This window comes from Ahaetulla prasina, chromosome 4 (genome assembly GCF_028640845.1).
Source record: "Ahaetulla prasina isolate Xishuangbanna chromosome 4, ASM2864084v1, whole genome shotgun sequence".
NCBI classification, from domain to species: domain Eukaryota; kingdom Metazoa; phylum Chordata; class Lepidosauria; order Squamata; family Colubridae; genus Ahaetulla; species Ahaetulla prasina.
The window spans coordinates 10,662,412-10,680,532 of NC_080542.1; the positions used below are offsets into that span (position 1 = coordinate 10,662,412).

Here is an 18,121-nt window from a genome sequence, read left to right on the forward strand (position 1 = left end):
AAAGGGAGGAGAAATAAGAGTAGGAGAGAAGGTTAGATAGGGAGGAAGAAAGGAGGAGGGGAGAAAGGAAGGGGAAGTAGAGAAGGAGTAGGAGAAGAGGGAAAAAGAAAGTAGGAAGGATAAAAGAAGGGAGGGAGAGGAAAGAGAAATAGAAGAATGATTGCTGTAAAACAAAAAAGATGAAATGGAAGAAAGGCAACCCCGAACACGTTTAAATCTATCAGGATGAAGAATGAATTATCAAAAAAAAATGAGAATATATATGAGTAAAAATGGAGAAATTAGAACTTGAGTGCGAAAGAAGATGTTCTTTATATAAATAAGCAAAGAAATATTAAGACATGATTAAAAAATATGGAAAAAGGATATTTTGGCAGAAATTGTAACTAATTGTAACTAAGTAAAATGTATTTGGATATGACAAGTTGTATAAGATATGATATGGTCAATACTCTGTTCATAAAATATGGGGGGGGGGGGTCTGTGAAGAAAAAAAAATCCATAAAATTTGATTTTAAAAAAAGAGAAAGTATCTTCGCCATTTCAGCCAAATTGGCAACTTTCAATATCCATTCTTCTATTGTAGGTACTTCTTTTTTCTTCCAGTATTGTCCTAGTAGTAATCTTGCTGCTGTTATTAAATTTAAAATCAATTTAGTATCAATTACTGTACAGTCCGTCATAATTCCCAAAAAAAAATATTGCGGCAGGAACTTTATCTTCTTTTTCAAAACATTTTGTAAAATCCACCAAATTTTTATCCAAAAGGCCTTTATATCCTTACAAGTCCACCAAATATGAAAATATGTAGCATCATCACAATTACATCTCCAACATTTTGCTTGCATATCTGGATACATACATGATAATTTCTTAGAATCTAAGTGCCATCTATAAAACATTTTATAAAAATTTTCCCTCAGATTCTGTGCCTGCGTGAATTTAACATTTCTAACCCAATTTTTTTCCCAAGTTTCCAATAATATTGGCTCCTGAAAATTTTGTGCCCACTTTATCATACAGTCCTTTACCAAGTCCCTTTCAGAATCTATTTCAAGCCTTTTTGAAAGACAATACGCAAGAAAGATACTTAAAGGAATGGGAAAAATGGATTGACTATATTCAAAGTAGATATCAGACTAAGAGTTATCAGACTGTTTTTGAATGATTATGATGTATTATTTTTTATTGTTTTCGGGGGAAGTTAGGAATTGATGATTGTAGGGGTATAATTAAGTTGGGATGAAAATTTTTTAGCATATGTTTGTTTTATTTTTAACTATACCTTGTGCTCGTTCCGGGAAGTTGGGGGGGGAGGGGGGTTGTGAAGGGAGGGGGGAGGGGAGGGGGGGAAAGGGGGGGAATTTTTCTGTAAAACTTTTTGAATAAAAAAAAGAGAGAAAGTAATGTAGCTAAAGACCGGCTCAGTGAAGACTCCAGATTTTCTCTTTTTATAGGAGAACATGAATTTGACAAACTGTACAAGAGCGGTAGAGTTTATCCTGGTCGGATTGCCAAGTGTAGGGCGAATGGAAAGTGTGATGCACGCAGGCATCTTTCTGCTCTACCTCCTGTGTTTGATGGGCAACGGGCTCATCATTGTCATGGTCATTATGGACCGCCATCTCCAGAAGCCCATGTATTTCTTCCTTAGCAACCTCTCGTGCATTGACATTGGACACACCACGGCCTTTATTCCCAAACTGCTGGTCAACTATCTCTCTGCAAAGAATTCCATCTGTTTCTACTGCTGCATAACACAACTGTACTTCTACTTCCTCTTTGGGGTCACGGAATTTTTTATCATGACTTTGATATCCTTGGACAGGTACCTAGCCATATGCTATCCCCTGAGGTACGGTACGATCATGACTTCTGGGGTCTGTCTTAAACTAGCCATAGGTGCCTGGCTGGGAGGCTTTTTCTCCATCCTTTATCAGATAGTGATGATAGCAGACCTACCCTACTGCACGACCAACATCATCAACCACTTCTACTGCGATGTGGGACCCGTGCTGAAGATTGCAGGAGGAGACATACAAGTCATCGAAGTACTCGGTTTTCTAGTTACGGTGGTTGTGATTATGTCCTCCCTGCTTTTCACCCTCATTTCTTACCTCTTCATCATTTCCACCATTCTCCGAATGCCTTCAACTATCAGGCAGCAAAGGGCTTTCTCTACCTGTGCTTCCCACCTGGTTGTGGTGTGCATTTTGTACGGGTCAGTCTTTTTCGTCTATTTAAGACCTACCGTCAAGAACTCCTCCTTCAGTAGGTTGAAGTCTGTCTCCATATTGTACACCATGGTTGCCCCAGTGTTAAATCCCTTCATTTACACCATTAGGAACAATGAAGTCAAGGATGCAGTGAGGAAAGTTTTAGAAAGAAAGACTCCAGGTCTCCCAAATCTCATGACATAGCCTTGGAAATGTTGGAAAATTATTCTGATATCCTGTCAGAAGCTTTGGAGCTTCAGAATCCATCTCCAAGTCTATTGTGCAGATAGTCTTAATAAGTCTACCTTAACAAAAATGGAGAAAAACAGTGGGTAAACTGACAGGTTACAAATAGCTATGGGCAGGGGTGTGATTCAGCCGGTTCAGACCGGTTCGGGTGAACCGGTAGCTCCTACGATCAGCTGAGTGCGAACAGGTTCAGTCTGATGATCAGCTGTGCCTGCCCACCCCTTCACTATACCGACCTATATTTCTTTTGTTTGAAGCCCAGCTGGTAGGCGTGGATGATCACATTGCCATTCCTCAGCTGTTTCACTCACTGGAGCTGCAGTAGAAGGTAAGTTTTAGAGCTGTTTTCAAAGGCACTGCACATGAACCAGTTGTTACACTGGTTGAATCCCACCACTGGCTATGGGGATATATGGGGGTCATTGAGGTCATGGTTGTCCCAAAGATTTTTTTTTTATTTGCATTTATATCCCACCCTTCTCCGAAGACTCAGGGTGGCTTACACTATGTCAAGCAATAGTCTTTTTTTTTTATTATTGAAAAAGTTTTAAAAAAACAAAAACATTTTTCCCCCTTTTCCCCCCCCTCCCACCCAGAAAGCCCCTTCCCCTCCTTCCCCCGGCTTCCCGGGTCAATCACAAGGTATTGTTATACATAAACCAAACATAGAATAAAATTTTCCCTTCCAATCCAATTAACCTCATCCAAAGCTTTCCATCTCCCAACCCCCTCCCCATTACATAAAATAACTTCCTAATTATTCAAAGGCAATCTGATATTTCTTAATCTGATATCTGTTTTGTAGATAATCAATCCATTTTTTCCATTCAATTAAATATCTTTCCTGCGTATTGTCTTTTTAAAAAGCTGAGATTTTAGCCATCTCAGCCAAATTAATGACTTTCAGTATCCATTCTTCTATTGTAGGTACCTCTTCTTTCTTCCAGTATTGTCCAATCAACAGTCTTGCTGCTGTTATTAAATTCAGAATCAGTTTAGTCAAGCAATAGTCTTCATCCATTTATATACAAAGTCAATTTATTGCCCCCAACAATCTGGGTCCTCATTTTACCTACCTTATAAAGGATGGAAGGCTGAGTCAACCTTGGGCCTGGTGGGACTTGAACCTGCAGTAATTGCAAGCAGCTGCTGTTAATAACAGACTGTCTTAGCAGTCTGAGCCACCAGAGGCCCCTACTTCCTTTGAAAGATGCTTTTTCAAGGGGCAACTGGACTTCCTTTGTTTTTCCTTGAAGATGTTCTTCAGCTTTTGAGTTGAGAAGCAAAAAAGTCTTCAAGGAAAAACAAAGTCTAGTTGCCCCTTGAAAAAAGTACCTTCGGTAAGTTACCAATTTTCTTTTCTTAATGTGAAACTGTGTGATGATCACAGGGTAAAGGGGTTGGCGGGAAGCTCCTGTGATCTATTTATTATTTAGCGTAGGATGAGAATGCAACAAAAGAAGTAAACATGTACACACAATCCATGCAACAATATAGAAAACTTATATGGATGCATGGCGAGTTATTGGCCCCAACAGAGAGGGTGCGCAACTTGGGTGTCCTCTTGGATGGGCGGCTGTCATTTGACGATCATTTGGCGGCCGTCTCCAAGAGGGCCTTCCACCAAGTACGCTTGGTGCGCCAGTTGCGCCCCTTCCTTGACCGGGATGCCTTATGCATGGTCACTCATGCCCTCGTAACTTCCCGCCTGGATTATTGCAATGCTCTCTACATGGGGCTGCCCTTGAAGTGCACCCGGAGGCTGCAGTTAGTCCAGAATGCAGCTGCGCGGGTAATAGTGGGAGCAACTCATTGCTCCCATGTAACACCACTCCTGCGCAGTCTGCACTGGCTTCCTGTGGTCTTCCGGGTGCGCTTTAAGATCTTGGTCACCACCTTTAAAGCGCTTCATGGCTTAGGACCCGGGTACTTACGGGACCGCCTGCTGTTACCGTTTGCCTCCCACCGACCCCTACGCTCTCACAGAGAGGGCCTTCTCAGGGTGCCGTCCGCCAAACAATGTCGGCTGGCGGCCCCCAGGGGCAGGGCCTTCTCTGTGGGAGCTCCCACGCTCTGGAATGATCTTCCCCCTGGTTTACGTCAAGTACCTGATCTTCGGACCTTTCGCCGTGAGCTGAAAACGCACTTATTTATTCAAGCGGGACTGGCCTAAAATTTTATTGGGTTAAAATTTTATTGGGTTATTTATATTTTAATATTTTAATTTGTTTTAAATCTGGCCACTTTATAATATGTTTGTTTTAATTTCTTTTAATGTTGATATTGTGATTTTTTACTTGGCTGTACACCGCCCTGAGTCCTTCGGGAGAAGGGCGGTATAAAAATTGAATAAAATAAAATAAAAATAAAATAACTGGATGTCCAGTTCAGCTATCTAGGAGATCACCTGGTGTTGCTTCTTGCAGGTCTTCTAAGGACCCAGAGTGGGCAATCTTGCACAATATCAATCAGAATAGAGCTGGAAGGGGCCTTGGAGGTCTTCTAGTCCAGCCCCCTGCTCAAGCAGGAGACCCTATACTATTTCAATCAAGTGGCTGTCCAGTATCTTCTTAAGAACCTCCAGTGATGGAACACCCACAGCTTCTGAAGGCAAGTTGTTCTACTGGTTAATTGTTCTCACTGTTAGAAAGTTTCTCCTTAATTCCAGGTTGCTTCTCTCCTTGTATAGTTTCCATCTATTGTTTCTTGTCCTGCCCGCTGGTGCTTTATGTCTGTTTTCATTTGTGATCTATTACTACAAGACATAAAACTAACAATGTTATTGCATGGTCATCAGCCACTTACTTAGAATCACAGCTTTTTGAATCTACTTCATTCTGGATTAAAGAGATACCTCTGTATAGGCTACAATACTCATTTAGTATCTGGAGTCATGGCCATTTTGATGAAGAAATGACAGCCTATCATTTCAAATTATATTTTATTGAATGTTCACCGGACTCAGAGAAAAAAACCCTGGTGTAAAAGAATAGGACTTCTTTCCTATTGCCAACGTTCGATTTTAGTTGCGAAGTCGTGTCCAACCCATCGTGACCTCATGGACAAAGTTCCTCCAGGCCTTCCTGTCCTCTACCATCCTCTGGAGTCCATTTAAACTCATGCCTACTGCTTCAATGACTTCATCCAGCCACCTCGTTCTCTGTCGTCCCCTTCTTCTTTTGCCCTCAATCGTTCCCAGCATTAGGCTCTTCTCCAGTGAGTCCTTCTTTCTCATTAGGTGGCCAAAGTATTTCAGTTTCATCTTCAGGATCTGGCCTTCTAAAGAGCAGTCAGGGTTGATCTCCTCTAGAGCTGACTTGTTTGTTTGCCTTGCAGTCCAAGGGACTCGCAGGAGTCTTCTCCAGCACCAGAGTTCAAAGGCCTCAATTCTTTGGCGCTCAGCCTTTCTTATGGTCCAACCTTCACAGCCATACATTGCAACTGGGAAAACCATAGCTTTGACTATACGCACTTTTGTTGGCAGGGTGATGTCTCTGCTTTTTAGTACGCCATCTAGATTTGCCATAGCTTTTCGCCCCAGGAGCAAGCGTCTTTTAATTTCTTAGCTGCAGTCCCCATCTGCGGTGATCTTGGAGCCCAGGAAAATAAAATCTGTCACTACCTCAATTTCTTCATCATCTATCTGCCAGGAATTGAAAGGGACGGATGCCATGATTTTAGTTTTCTTAATGTTGAGTTTCAAGCCAACTTTTGCACTCTCCTCCTTCACCCGCATCAACAGACGTTCGATAGATGAACCTAATTAGCACTGCTCATTAAGTATTGATCGGGACTTCAGCATCAAAAGATTATCACCAAGCAGGAAAAGAAACCTTAGGATCTATTCCAGAGATTCTCAACCTTTGAGGACTGTGATATCATTACGGGGAGGGGGTGCCCATGAAATCTTGAAGAAATGTTATGATTTAAATCTTGAGTTAAGTCTTGGTGGTCCGTGGATACAAAAAGTATTTAAAAGGGGCTTGCAGTGAAGAAAAGGTTGAGAACCACTGATCTATTCAATTGTCTCCATCGCTCATGGCAGAAGAGCAGCTTCATCTTCTGTTATATTGGAAGGTTCCAGAAAGAAATGGACCTTTTGGGCAGGGGTGAAATCTATTTAACTTCCTTAGTGGTTCGGAAGAGCACGCGCTGACCCCCTGTGCATGCGCAAACCCTTCTGCACATGCGCAGAGGGTAAAAAATGGATTACTACCTGGCGACCAGGCAGGTGGGTGGAGCCTTGAGCCGCCATCACTACCGGTTCGGCCAAACCGGTCCAAACTGAGTTCATTTCACCCCTGCTTTTGGGGTAAAACTGGGTGGACTAATGTAACTAACACCATAAATTCATCCCTGTCTTAAGAGCAGTTCACTGAAATTGGAAGTACATGACTTTATATCCTTGTTGCAAAGCTTCTGTCTGCATCCCTTTTTTGCCATCACGTGTTCATAAAAACACTTAAATCTGATGGCTGCCTTGTTCTTCTTCTCATCTTTATATTTCAGTTACCTTCTTCTGTCATTTGTCTGTCTGTCATTTGCATCTCTATAACTGTCTGGTTCAGTTCTGCAAGCAGCAATTTTCAACCAGCAAATGCTCAGTCTTACATATAGGAAAAAAGAACCCTAAAACTAAGTACATACTAGATGGACATTACCTTACAGACGACCCCCATCCCGTTAAAGACCTTGGAGTTTTCATGTCAAATGATCTAAGTGCCAAAGCCCACTGCAACTACATAGCAAAAAAAGCTCTAAGAGTTGTAAACCTAATTTTGCATAGCTTCTTTTCCAAAAACACCACACTACTAACCAGAGCATATAAAACATTTGCTAGACCAATTCTAGAATACAGCTCACCTGTTTGGAACCCTCACCACATCTCTGACATCAATACAATTGAACGTGTCCAGAAATATTTTACAAGAAGAGTTCTCCATTCCTCTGAAAACAACAAAATACCTTATCCCACCAGACTTGAAATCCTAGGCTTAGAAAACTTGGAACTCCGTCGCCTTCGACAAGACCTAAGTTTAACTCACAGAATCATCTATTGTAATGTCCTTCCTGTCAAAGACTACTTCAGCTTTAATTGCAATAATACAAGGGCAACCAATAGATTTAAACTTAATGTAAACCGCTTTAATCTAGTTTGCAGAAAATATGACTTCTGTAACAGAATCATCAGTGCTTGGAACACTTTACCTGACTCTGTGGTCTCTTCCCATAATCCTAAAAGCTTTAACCAAAAACTTTCTACTATTGACCTCACCCCATTCCTAAGAGGTATATAAGGGGTGTGCATAAGCGCACAAACGTGCCTACCGTTCCTGTCCTATTGTTTTTCTTTTCTTCTTCCTATATATGTTTATATGTGTATATACTATATAATCTTTTTGTATGATGTTGTGACAAAATAAATAAATAAAATAAATAAATAAACCCAACAAGAAAAACACAGACTTCAGAGGATAATTAGAACTGCAGAAAAAATAATTGCTACCAACCTGCCTTCCATTGAGGACCTGTATACTGCATGAGTCAAAAAGAGGGCTGTGAAAATATTTGCAGATCCCTCACATCCAGGACATAAACTGTTTCAACTCCTGCCCTCAAAACGACGCTATAGAACACTGCACACCAGAACAACTAGACACAAGAAAAGCTTTTTCCCGAAGGCCATCACTCTGCTAAACAAATAATTCCCTCAACACTGTCAAACTATTCACTAAGTCTGCACTACTATTAATCTTCTCATCGTTTTCATCACCAATCTCTTTCCACTTATGACTGTATGACTGTAACTTTTTGTTGCTGCCATTAAGGGTTAAATTGCAACCTATGACCATCATTTGTGTTGTAAATGTTGTACCTCCTCCCCTCCCCTCCCCCCCCCCCCCATCAATGGTGTCCCACTTTGCCATCGCTGAAATCTGGTCACTTTATGTAAAGGAGATTTCTCGTAAATAAGATTTCATTAAGGGAGTTTCTTGTAAATGAGACTTCATTGCAGGGACCTATGGAAGTTAGGGGACTTTCCAGAGGAAGAAGACACAGCTGAATAAGCCAAAACTGTTATGTAATGTGTGAAAAACAATGATGGGTGAGGGCACTGTAATTGCTCTTTTGATTGTCTGCAAATGTATTTAAACCATGTATTTGGAACTGTAGGACATTCTCTCCCTTGCGGAGAATCTGTTTTGCAAAAGCTTTTTAATATATATACAGTATCTTCCAAGGTATATATATTTATATTTTTATATATGTCTTTCTTTAATAAATCTGTTGTACACTTGTTCATGGTTTTCATTGCTTTTTACGACGCTATAGAGCACTGCACAACAGAACAACTAGACACAAGAACAGTTTTTTCCCGAAGGCCATCACTCTGCTAAACAAATAATTCCCTCAACACTGTCAGACTATTTACTGAATCTGCACTACTATTAATCTTCTCATAGTTCCCATCACCAATCTCTTTCCACTTATGACTGTATGACTATAACTTGTTGCTGGCAATTCTTAGGATTTATATTGATATATTGACCATCAATTGTGTTGTAAATGTTGTACCTTGATGAACGTATCTTTTCTTTATGTACACTGAGAGCATCTGCACCAAGACAAATTCCTTGTGTGTCCAATCACACTTGGCCAATAAAAATTCTATTCTATTCTATTCTATTCATTCAACCTGGTGTCGTCCCAATAAGTTAGATAATTCTGTTTTCATATGACCAAATCCTTCTTCCTTGAAAATCAGATCTGCGTACACTGATGGGAATTTATTTCCCCCATTTTGGTTTTTTTTTTTTTCCTCCTTTGATATATATTTCAAATCCTGTTTTCTGGATTATACAGATGAGGAATTAAAGCTTTCCCCAATTGTAATATCTGCCCAACCTATCATTTCTCTAAAATAATGTAGATTTGAACATCATTGACTCAGAGATTAGAATGGCCCCCACTCTAACACTCTTTCAAAAGGCGCTGAAGACCTGGTTCTGCCAGTGGGTTTAGGGAACCGAGAGTGGGATGGAGCCCATTCAATGGCTCGTGGGATCTGCTGTTGCCAGGGTGAGGGGGTGGGAGGTAGAGTTGATTTTGTTATATTGTAATATATTAATTGATTTGATTCTTTTTGTTAGTTTTTTATTGGTTTAAATGTGGTTTTATATTCTGTAAGCTGCCTTTTTATTTTATTTATTTATTTATTTATTTTTCAAATTTACATACCGCCCTATCTCCCTAAGGACTCAGGGCAGTTCACAGGCAGTTAAAATACATATAAATACAGATTAAAAACAACAATTAAAAAACTTATTCTATTGCCCAAATTTAAAATAGTATAAATAATAAAAACCCCTTAAAACCCATAACTTTAAAATCTAATCCAGTCCCGCGCAGATGAATAAGTGTGTTTTAAGCTCGCGACGAAAGGTTCGGAGGTCCGGAAGTTGACGAAGTCCTGGAGGGAGTTCGTTCCAGAGGGTGGGAGCCCCCACAGAGAAGGCCCTTCCCCTGGGTGTCGCCAGACGGCACTGCCTAGCTGACGGCACCCTGAGGAGTCCCTCTCTGTGAGAGCGCACGGGTCGGTGAGAGGTATTTGGTAGCAGTAGGCGGTCCCGTAAATAGCCCGGCCCTATGCCATGGAGCGCTTTAAAGCGCCTTGAGTCGCCATGGACGAATAGGAAGCAATATAAATCCAAGGAAGGAAGGAAGGAAGGAAGGAAGGAAGGAAGGAAGGAAGGAAGGAAGGAAGGAAGGAAGGAAGGAAGGAAGGAAGGAAGGAAGGAAGGAAGGATATTTATATACTGTGTTCATATCATAGACACACATTTTTATAAAGCGTCTGTTTAATATCCCTTGCTTTTAATATACGTCATGAAAGATGACTGCATAATTTTGATCTAACCTACCGATTCAAAGAAAAAACATTATGTAAGTAAAAACTTATGCGGAAGATAAATTTGATTTTTTTTCCACATCAGTGGTGAAGATTGAGGGTCGATGATGATCCCAGACCTGTTGAAATATTAGGTTTATCACAGTGAATTGACGTTGTATCATGATGTCTTTTCAATAAAGTTGGCTTTCTAAGCCTTTTCCTTGGTCTGCAATACTTGGGGATTCTGTAGGGTGAAACTAGGATTCTGTAGGGTGTGGTCTATGGGTTCATGCTCACTTCGCGCACGCATGTTTCTGCGCATGCACTTTGCTTGCTCGCACACCTTCTGTCAGTAGTGAAATCCAATTTTTTTTTACTACCAGTTCTTTGGGCGTGGCTTGGTGGGCATGGTGTGGCTTGGTGGGCGTGGTGTGGCTTGGTGGGCGTGGCAGAGGAAGGGCCCTGCAAAATCTCCATTCCCACTCCACTCCAGGGGAAGGATACTGCAAAATCCCCATTCCATCCCCACTCCTGGGAAAAGGATATTGCAAATTCTCCATTCCCACCCCACTTGGGGTCAGCCAGAGGTGGTATTTGCCAGTTCTCCAAACTACTCAAAATTTCCACTACTGGTTCTCTGAACTAGTCAAAATTTCCGCTACCGGTTCTCTAATCTACTCCAAATTTATGCTACCAGTTCTCCAGAACCTGTCATAACCTGCTGGATTTCACCTCTGCCTCCTGTGCATGTGCCCAGCCTCGAAAACATGCCTAAATAGGATGGTGTAAAGCCATGATCTCCACTACTGGTTCGCCTGAACCGGTATGAACCGGCTGGATACCACCTCTGCATGGGTTGATATCTTTGTCCTGGAATGGAGCAGCACAGATTTATTATAATAATAATAACAGTAACAGAGTTGGAAGGAACTTTGGAGGTCATCTATACTAGGGATTTGAACCGCTGAATTGTTGACCTTTCTGATCGACAAGCTCTTAGCCACTGAGCCACCTAGGCAGGCTGATTTAAGTTCCCCTTAGTCCACAAAGCTTGTGGGTGACCTTCGGTCTATCCTATCTCTGCCCTTTATGGAGAAATATTGGAGGCAGAAGAAGAAAAATCACTTTTCACATTCTCCTGTTCCTTGAGTAGTATCGTTTACTAAAAGGACATCGTATCTGCAGAGCTTTCCATATGCCACAAATGCATGAATTTTTTTCTCTATGAGGAGAACAAATAGAAACCAAGAAAATGGATGGAGTGGAGAACAGAAGAAAATGGTATAAACAAGAATCGAACTGTGAACTTTGAGCTCTAAAAAGGATCCTTCTTTAGTGTAACATGTTCAAGTCTATATCTGTTACCATCCTGTTGACCATCTGAACTGATTTACTGGGTCCATTCTAGATCCCACATTTTGGAGCTTCTGCTCTTAAGCAACATTCTACTGCAGCAAAGAATTAAATCTTCATAAAAGACCAAAACTGAAAGGGGACATTTAAGTCAGTTACATTCTACCTCCTGCCTCCATTTTGATGCACATATCCCAAAGAGATAATTAAACACTCTAGTTTCCACATAAATGCAAGCAGTCTCGAAGAGACAACCTTTTGCAATGAAGATGAATCAAATAGAGGAAAGGGTGGGACACAACACTGAATGGAACTGTTGTGGTCCACCAGCAGCCTGCAGAGCTGGCAATGGACTCGGACAGTGATGAGGCTGAGGAAGAGCATGTGCCAGTCCTGGAGGCTGGGGAAGGCCCAGATGAGGGCTCTACATCAGAGGCTGAGGTGGGGCCAGGGCCATCAGGGAGTGAAGTGCGGACTCCAGAGCCTCCAGAGACTGACAGTAGTGAGGCAGAGGAACAGGAGGAGCCTGTTCCTAATGCATGCATGAGAAGAGCTGCTAGAAGGCAGGAGCAGCTCAAGCAGAGAGGACAACTCGGGAGAAGGTCCAAGAGATGATTGGCCCCTCCCATAAGGCTTAAAAGACCAGCAATGGCATTTGGGCTCTTTGCCGGAAAACAATGTTGATAGAATTGCTCCTTGTCTTTTTGTGTTTATTTTGTATCGGTGTCTTCTGAACTTTTGGCAAGAAAGGGGCTTCTTTTCTGAAGCTTCGTTTTGAGAAGCTGGGCAGGGCTACATTTGGAGTCGCATCCAGATTTCCACCTTCTTTTTGGGGGGGGAAAGGTGTGTCTTATACTCCAAAAAATACGGTAAGTGCTGAAACAGTGAAGTTTTTACACATTCTCTTTTCTGCAAAGGAATGGGAATTAGACGAACTTTATAAAATAAAGTTACACAGTTTGTCCTTGTTGGATTGCTTCCAAGGGATCTCCAGAGAACCTTTTATCTTGGGATGGCACTTGAGATTTGATCCAAATGATGTCAGCCTTAAATATATTCTAGATACAGTGCATGGATACTCATGAGAAATTAAAAGCAAATTTCCTTAGGGACTGAGTCCTGAGTTTCTAAAGAGAAAAAGTAAATAAACTTTCTATGATGCAAAACTGCTGCATTTTCTTCGGGTGTTCAAGGAAAATATTTTTCAAAAGGTCTGTCAGCTTTGCCCAATATACAATGCGGTATTTTATATGGTTCTCCAAAACTTTGATTTGTCGAATGGATAGAGAAATGGAGTGAAAGGCATTTGGAGAAGACAAGGAAGGTAATGAGAGGAGAACAAGCCAAGGTAAATTTTTAAAAATCTTTGGGCCCACCTTTTATAGAATGAGAACATGAGAACTTTACTGCAAAAGGGACCAATTGTTTTTTCTGCAGTTCTAATTATCCTCTGAAGTCTGTGTCTGTCTTGTTGGGTTGCAGTGCCAAACCAGACAGTTCTAGAGGTGCAGATGACAGATTCAATCATTCCTCTGTAGAACTGGATCAGCAGCTCCTTGGGCAGTTTGAGCTTCCTGAGTTGGCTCATTTAATTACCATAGTTAAATAAAACATTTACCGGAAATGACTTTAATTAGCATGATGTGAAAATCCAGTCTCATGTTCCCTGTGCTGCGTTCACAGTAGTAGTGTATTGTCAGAAACAGACTAAATGCAAATCCCATAAAAAGCAATGAAAACCATGAACAAGTGTACAACAGATTTATTAAAGAATTACATATATATATATATATATATATATATATATATATATATATATATATATATATATATATATATATATATATATATGTAGATCTTTGGTTATTTGGGTTTTCTCCCACGTAAAATTGGAAGTGTCTTGGTGATGTTTGACAAAGTCTCATTCGTCATCTTCAGGCTGGTGTTTACAGCTTCGTGTTTCTAGGAGCAATGTGTGAAACATGAAGCTGTAAACACCAGCCTGAAGATGACGAATGAGACTTTGTGAAACATCACCAAGACACTTCCAATTTTACATGGGAGAAAACCCGAATAACCAAAGACCTACATACAAACACCCGCGAGAACCTCAGAAAACACACACACACACATACACACACACACATATATATATCCGGAAATATATATATATATTAAAAAGCTTTTGCAAAAGGGTTCTCCGCAAGGAAGAGAATGTCCAACAGCTCTGAATACATTTTTCAATAATCAACAGGGCAATGACAACGCCCCCACCCAACATTGTTTTTCACACATTACATAACATTTTGGCTTATTCAGCTTTGTCTTCTTCCTCTGGAAAGTCCCCCAAATTCCAAACTTCCCCTTGTCTCATTTACAAAAACAATGTTTTTGCTTGAATCAGCTTGTCCTGATTAGAGGGTACAGAGATATTTTTCTAGTTTATTTCCACAGAACAGGTATTACATAAACTTCCCCTCATAAATGTTTTACACTGCTAAAATAGTACAGGTTATTCAAGGTTATAGAAGTACAATATGGCATTACTTTGGCTATGTTCTTCCTTACAGGAATAATTCCACTTCTCGTGTATGAAAAATATTCTTAGGAATAGAGCTAACATTTGACACAACAATAAATACATAAATGTCGATTCAAGCAAGATTTCAAATGTTCTCTTTTCATAGCAGAAGGAGAAGATGAATTTGACCAACTGTACAAGAGCGACTGAATTTATTCTTGTTGGCTTGCCCAGTGTTTGGGGAATGGAAAATATGATATTTGCTTGCATCTTTCTGCTCTACCTCCTGTGTCTGATGGGAAACGGGCTCATCGTTGTCATGGTGATTTTGGACCGCCATCTCCAGAAACCCATGTATTTCTTCCTTAGCAACCTTTCTTGCATTGACATCGGACACACCACAGCCTTTATTCCCAAACTGCTGGTCAACTATCTCACTGCAAACAATTCCATCTGTTTCTACTGCTGTATAACACAGCTGTTCTTTTACTTCTTCTTCGGCGTCACGGAATTTTTCATCATCACATTGATCTCCTTGGACAGGTTCCTAGCCATCTGCCATCCTTTGAGATACTCCGCAATCATGACTTCTGGAGTTTGCTTGAAACTAGCCATGGCAGCCTGGTTCGGAGGCCTTTTTTCCATTCTGTATCAGGGAGTTTTGACCGCAAACCTACCCTACTGCATGTCCAATGTTATCAATCATTTCTATTGCGATGAGGGACCTTTGTTGAAGATTTCCGGAGGAGACACACATGTGATCGAAGCCCTGGGCTTCCTAGTGACAGTGGTTGTGATTATGTCCTCCCTGCTTTTCACCCTCATTTCTTATCTCTTCATCATCTGCACCATTCTCCGAATGCCTTCAACCACCAGACAGCAGAGGGCTTTTTCTACCTGTGCTTCCCACCTGGTTGTAGTCTGCATTTTGTATGGGTCAGTCTTTTTTGTCTATTTAAGACCTACTGTCAAGAACTCTTCTTTTAGTAGGACCAAGTCTGTCTCCGTACTGTATACCATGGTTGCCCCAGCGCTAAACCCTTTCATTTACACCATTAGGAACAACGAAGTCAAGGATGCGGTAAGGAAACTTTTGGAAAGAAAGAGTGCAGGTGCCCCACATCTCATGGCTTAAGCTTCTGTTGAGAAGTGATGCAAAATGACTTTGTTGTCCTATGGAAAGCAACAAGGTTTGGCATTTCAGGATCATCTTCAAAGCTACTGTGCAGGTATCCTGTAACAAACCTACCTTAATAAAGATGGAGAGAGCAGTGAGTAACCTGGCAGGTTTGCCAATGGATTTTTTTTTTCCTTATCTTAACGTGCAATTTTGTGATGATCCCATGGCAAAAGGATTGTTCCAGAAAAACCTCTTCTGCATAAAAAAAACTCAGAAGCCATTGTCTTTCAGAGTTCTTTACTAGCATGACGAAACTGGCACACGATGAGTGAAATTCCAAAACTGAATTTCCGGATTCTTTTCCCAGTTATACAAACCCCAAGAGTCCCACCCCCCTGACCCCTTTGCTGGTCACATGGTCCCACGTTCTCCCAGTTCATTCGAATATCTTCTCACCACTCTTCCTGCAGATGTGAACACCATCCGACCTTGACCGCTTGAAGAATGTTACCATACCTCTCAGCCCCCCTTCCTCCCCTCAGGGGAAAAATGTGGCAGCGTCTGGAACCCTAAAGTCTAGTATGGTTTCCAGGCCTGACATTGTGGGCTCAACTCCCAGAATTTCTCAGTCAGCATGAAGTTGATGGGAGCTGAAGTCCACCATTCTTAAGGTTGCCAAGATTAGAGGCCCCTTGGTGTAAGGCATAACACTTAATGTCAGCCTCTGCATGCTACCTTTATTGTTTTATTAAAAGATAAAGGTTCCCCTCACACATACATACTAATCGTTGCCGACTCTAGGGGGTGGTGCTCATCTCCGTTTCAAAGCCGCTGTCCGAAAAAGTCTCCGTGGTCATGTGGCCGGCATGACTCAACGCCAAAGGCACACGGAAAGCTGTTACCTTCCCACCAAGGTGGTCCCTATTTTTTCTATTTGCATTTTTAGGTGCTTTCGAAACTGCTAGGTTGGCAGAAGCCGGGACAAGTAACGGGAGCTCACCCTGTTACTTGTTACTTATTGTTTTATTACTCTTAGTTAATTGTTTTATTGCTGTCTTTTAGTGTTAAGCATTGGGAAGGGGTAATGTATCCTTAATTAAGGGCTAGCTGCTTCAGCTATCATGAAATGGAGGGAGAGGGGAGGGGGTTAAGGCAGAAACGAAAGTTAAATTGCTAGAGTTTAGTAGACTGTATTCAAAGAGTAGATAACACCCAAAGCTAACGGTCCATGCATACCAGAAGGATGAAACCATCTGGAGTTGATCCGCACGTGACACCTGAGAAGAAGGTGGATTTGGACAAGGCTGCATGACCTTTGAGGGGAGGAGGGATTAAATTCCGAACTTGTATGTGTAAACCACACCTATTGTCCAGACCTTGCTTTACTTTCATTACGATCAGTTCATTCTCAGTAAAAGATACCTTTCTCTACAAACAATGTAGTTGGGGTTTTTCTTTCTTGAGTTTTGAAAGGAGGCACACCTGACACTTTTAATTTATTGCTTGGTCATTAGTCACCTGCCTGAAATCATAGCTTTCAATAGATAGATAGATAGATAGATAGATAGATAGATAGATAGATAGATAGATAGATAGATGATAGATAGATAGATAGATAGATAGATAGATAGATAGATATGTCTATCTATCTTCTGGGAGCAATGTCACACATTGCTCCCAGAAGCACGAAGCTGAAGCCTGAAGATGACGAATGAGACTTCGTCGAAACATCGCCAAGACACTTCCAATTTTACGCGGGAGAAAACCCGAATAACCAAAGACCTACATAGATAGATAGATATGATAGATAGATAGATATAGATAGATAGATAGATAGATAGATAGATAGATAGATAGATAGATAGATAGATAGATAGATAGGGTTAAATTTACTGACAAAGAAATAAAGAGAGACTAGTATAGATCTATTTCAAGCTATTTAGCTCTCATCAGCTAGCCATATCCTTCTGGGATTCGAACCTAGGCTTGCTTGCATATTAGGCAGATGTATTAACCATTAAGCCACAGGTTCTCCTCTTTGTCAGCTGTACCAGGGGAAAGATTAAGTGGGTTTTCTATCGAAGCAATCTGGTCCACCTAAATATGGGAGCGAGCATAGTTTGTCATGAAAGCGACTGCCTGGACGGCTCCTGGATTGGGGCGAAAGGGGAGCTTCCTCCCATATTTGGATAGACTAGCTTGCTTCGATAGGAAAAAACACACTTTATACATATAAATTACATATACATATACATATACATAGGGACACGGTGACTCAAGGGGCTAAGAGGCTGAGCTTGTCGATCAAAACGTTGGCAGTTCAGCAGTTCAAATCCCTGATGCTGCCGTGTAATGGGGTGAGCTCCCATTACTTGTCCCAGCTTCTGCCAACCTAGCAGTTCGAAAGCACATAAAAAATGCAAGTAGAAGAATAGGGACCACCTTTGCTGGGAAGGTAACAGCGTTCTGTGTGCCTTTGGCGTTGAGTCATGATGGCCACATGATCACGGAGACGTCTTCTGACAGCGCTGGCTTTTCAGCTTTGATGAGGAGATGAGCACCACCCCCTAGAGTCGGAAACAACTAACACGTATGTGCAAGGAGAATCTTTACCATATACATATACATATACACATACATATACATATACACATACACATACATATACATATACATATACATATACATATACATATATATATACATATACATATACATTATTTTTTGTTATAGTAATTCCATCTTCAATTGAACAGCGTGTCTTCTAGGTA

General features: G+C 41.1%; 2 protein-coding genes across 2 annotated transcripts; both read left to right on the forward strand.

Moving 5' to 3' along the window:
- Window positions 1-1,463: 1,463 nt before the first annotated feature.
- Window positions 1,464-2,420, forward strand: LOC131197885 (olfactory receptor 6X1-like). The gene has a single exon (XM_058182382.1). The coding sequence runs from the start codon at window positions 1,464-1,466 to the stop codon at window positions 2,418-2,420; it is 957 nt and encodes a 318-aa protein (XP_058038365.1).
- An 11,988-nt stretch (window positions 2,421-14,408) lies between these two features.
- Window positions 14,409-15,365, forward strand: LOC131197886 (olfactory receptor 6X1-like). Its single transcript, XM_058182383.1, has one exon. It carries the CDS (start codon window positions 14,409-14,411, stop codon window positions 15,363-15,365), a length of 957 nt encoding a protein of 318 aa, XP_058038366.1.
- The last annotated feature ends 2,756 nt before the right edge of the window (window positions 15,366-18,121 follow it).

Excerpts from the sequence above, each read along its gene's own strand:
- LOC131197885 (XM_058182382.1), top strand. The coding sequence starts at position 1,464 with ATGAATTTGACAAACTGTACAAGAGCGGTAGAGTTTATCCTGGTCGGA.
- LOC131197886 (XM_058182383.1), top strand. The coding sequence starts at position 14,409 with ATGAATTTGACCAACTGTACAAGAGCGACTGAATTTATTCTTGTTGGC.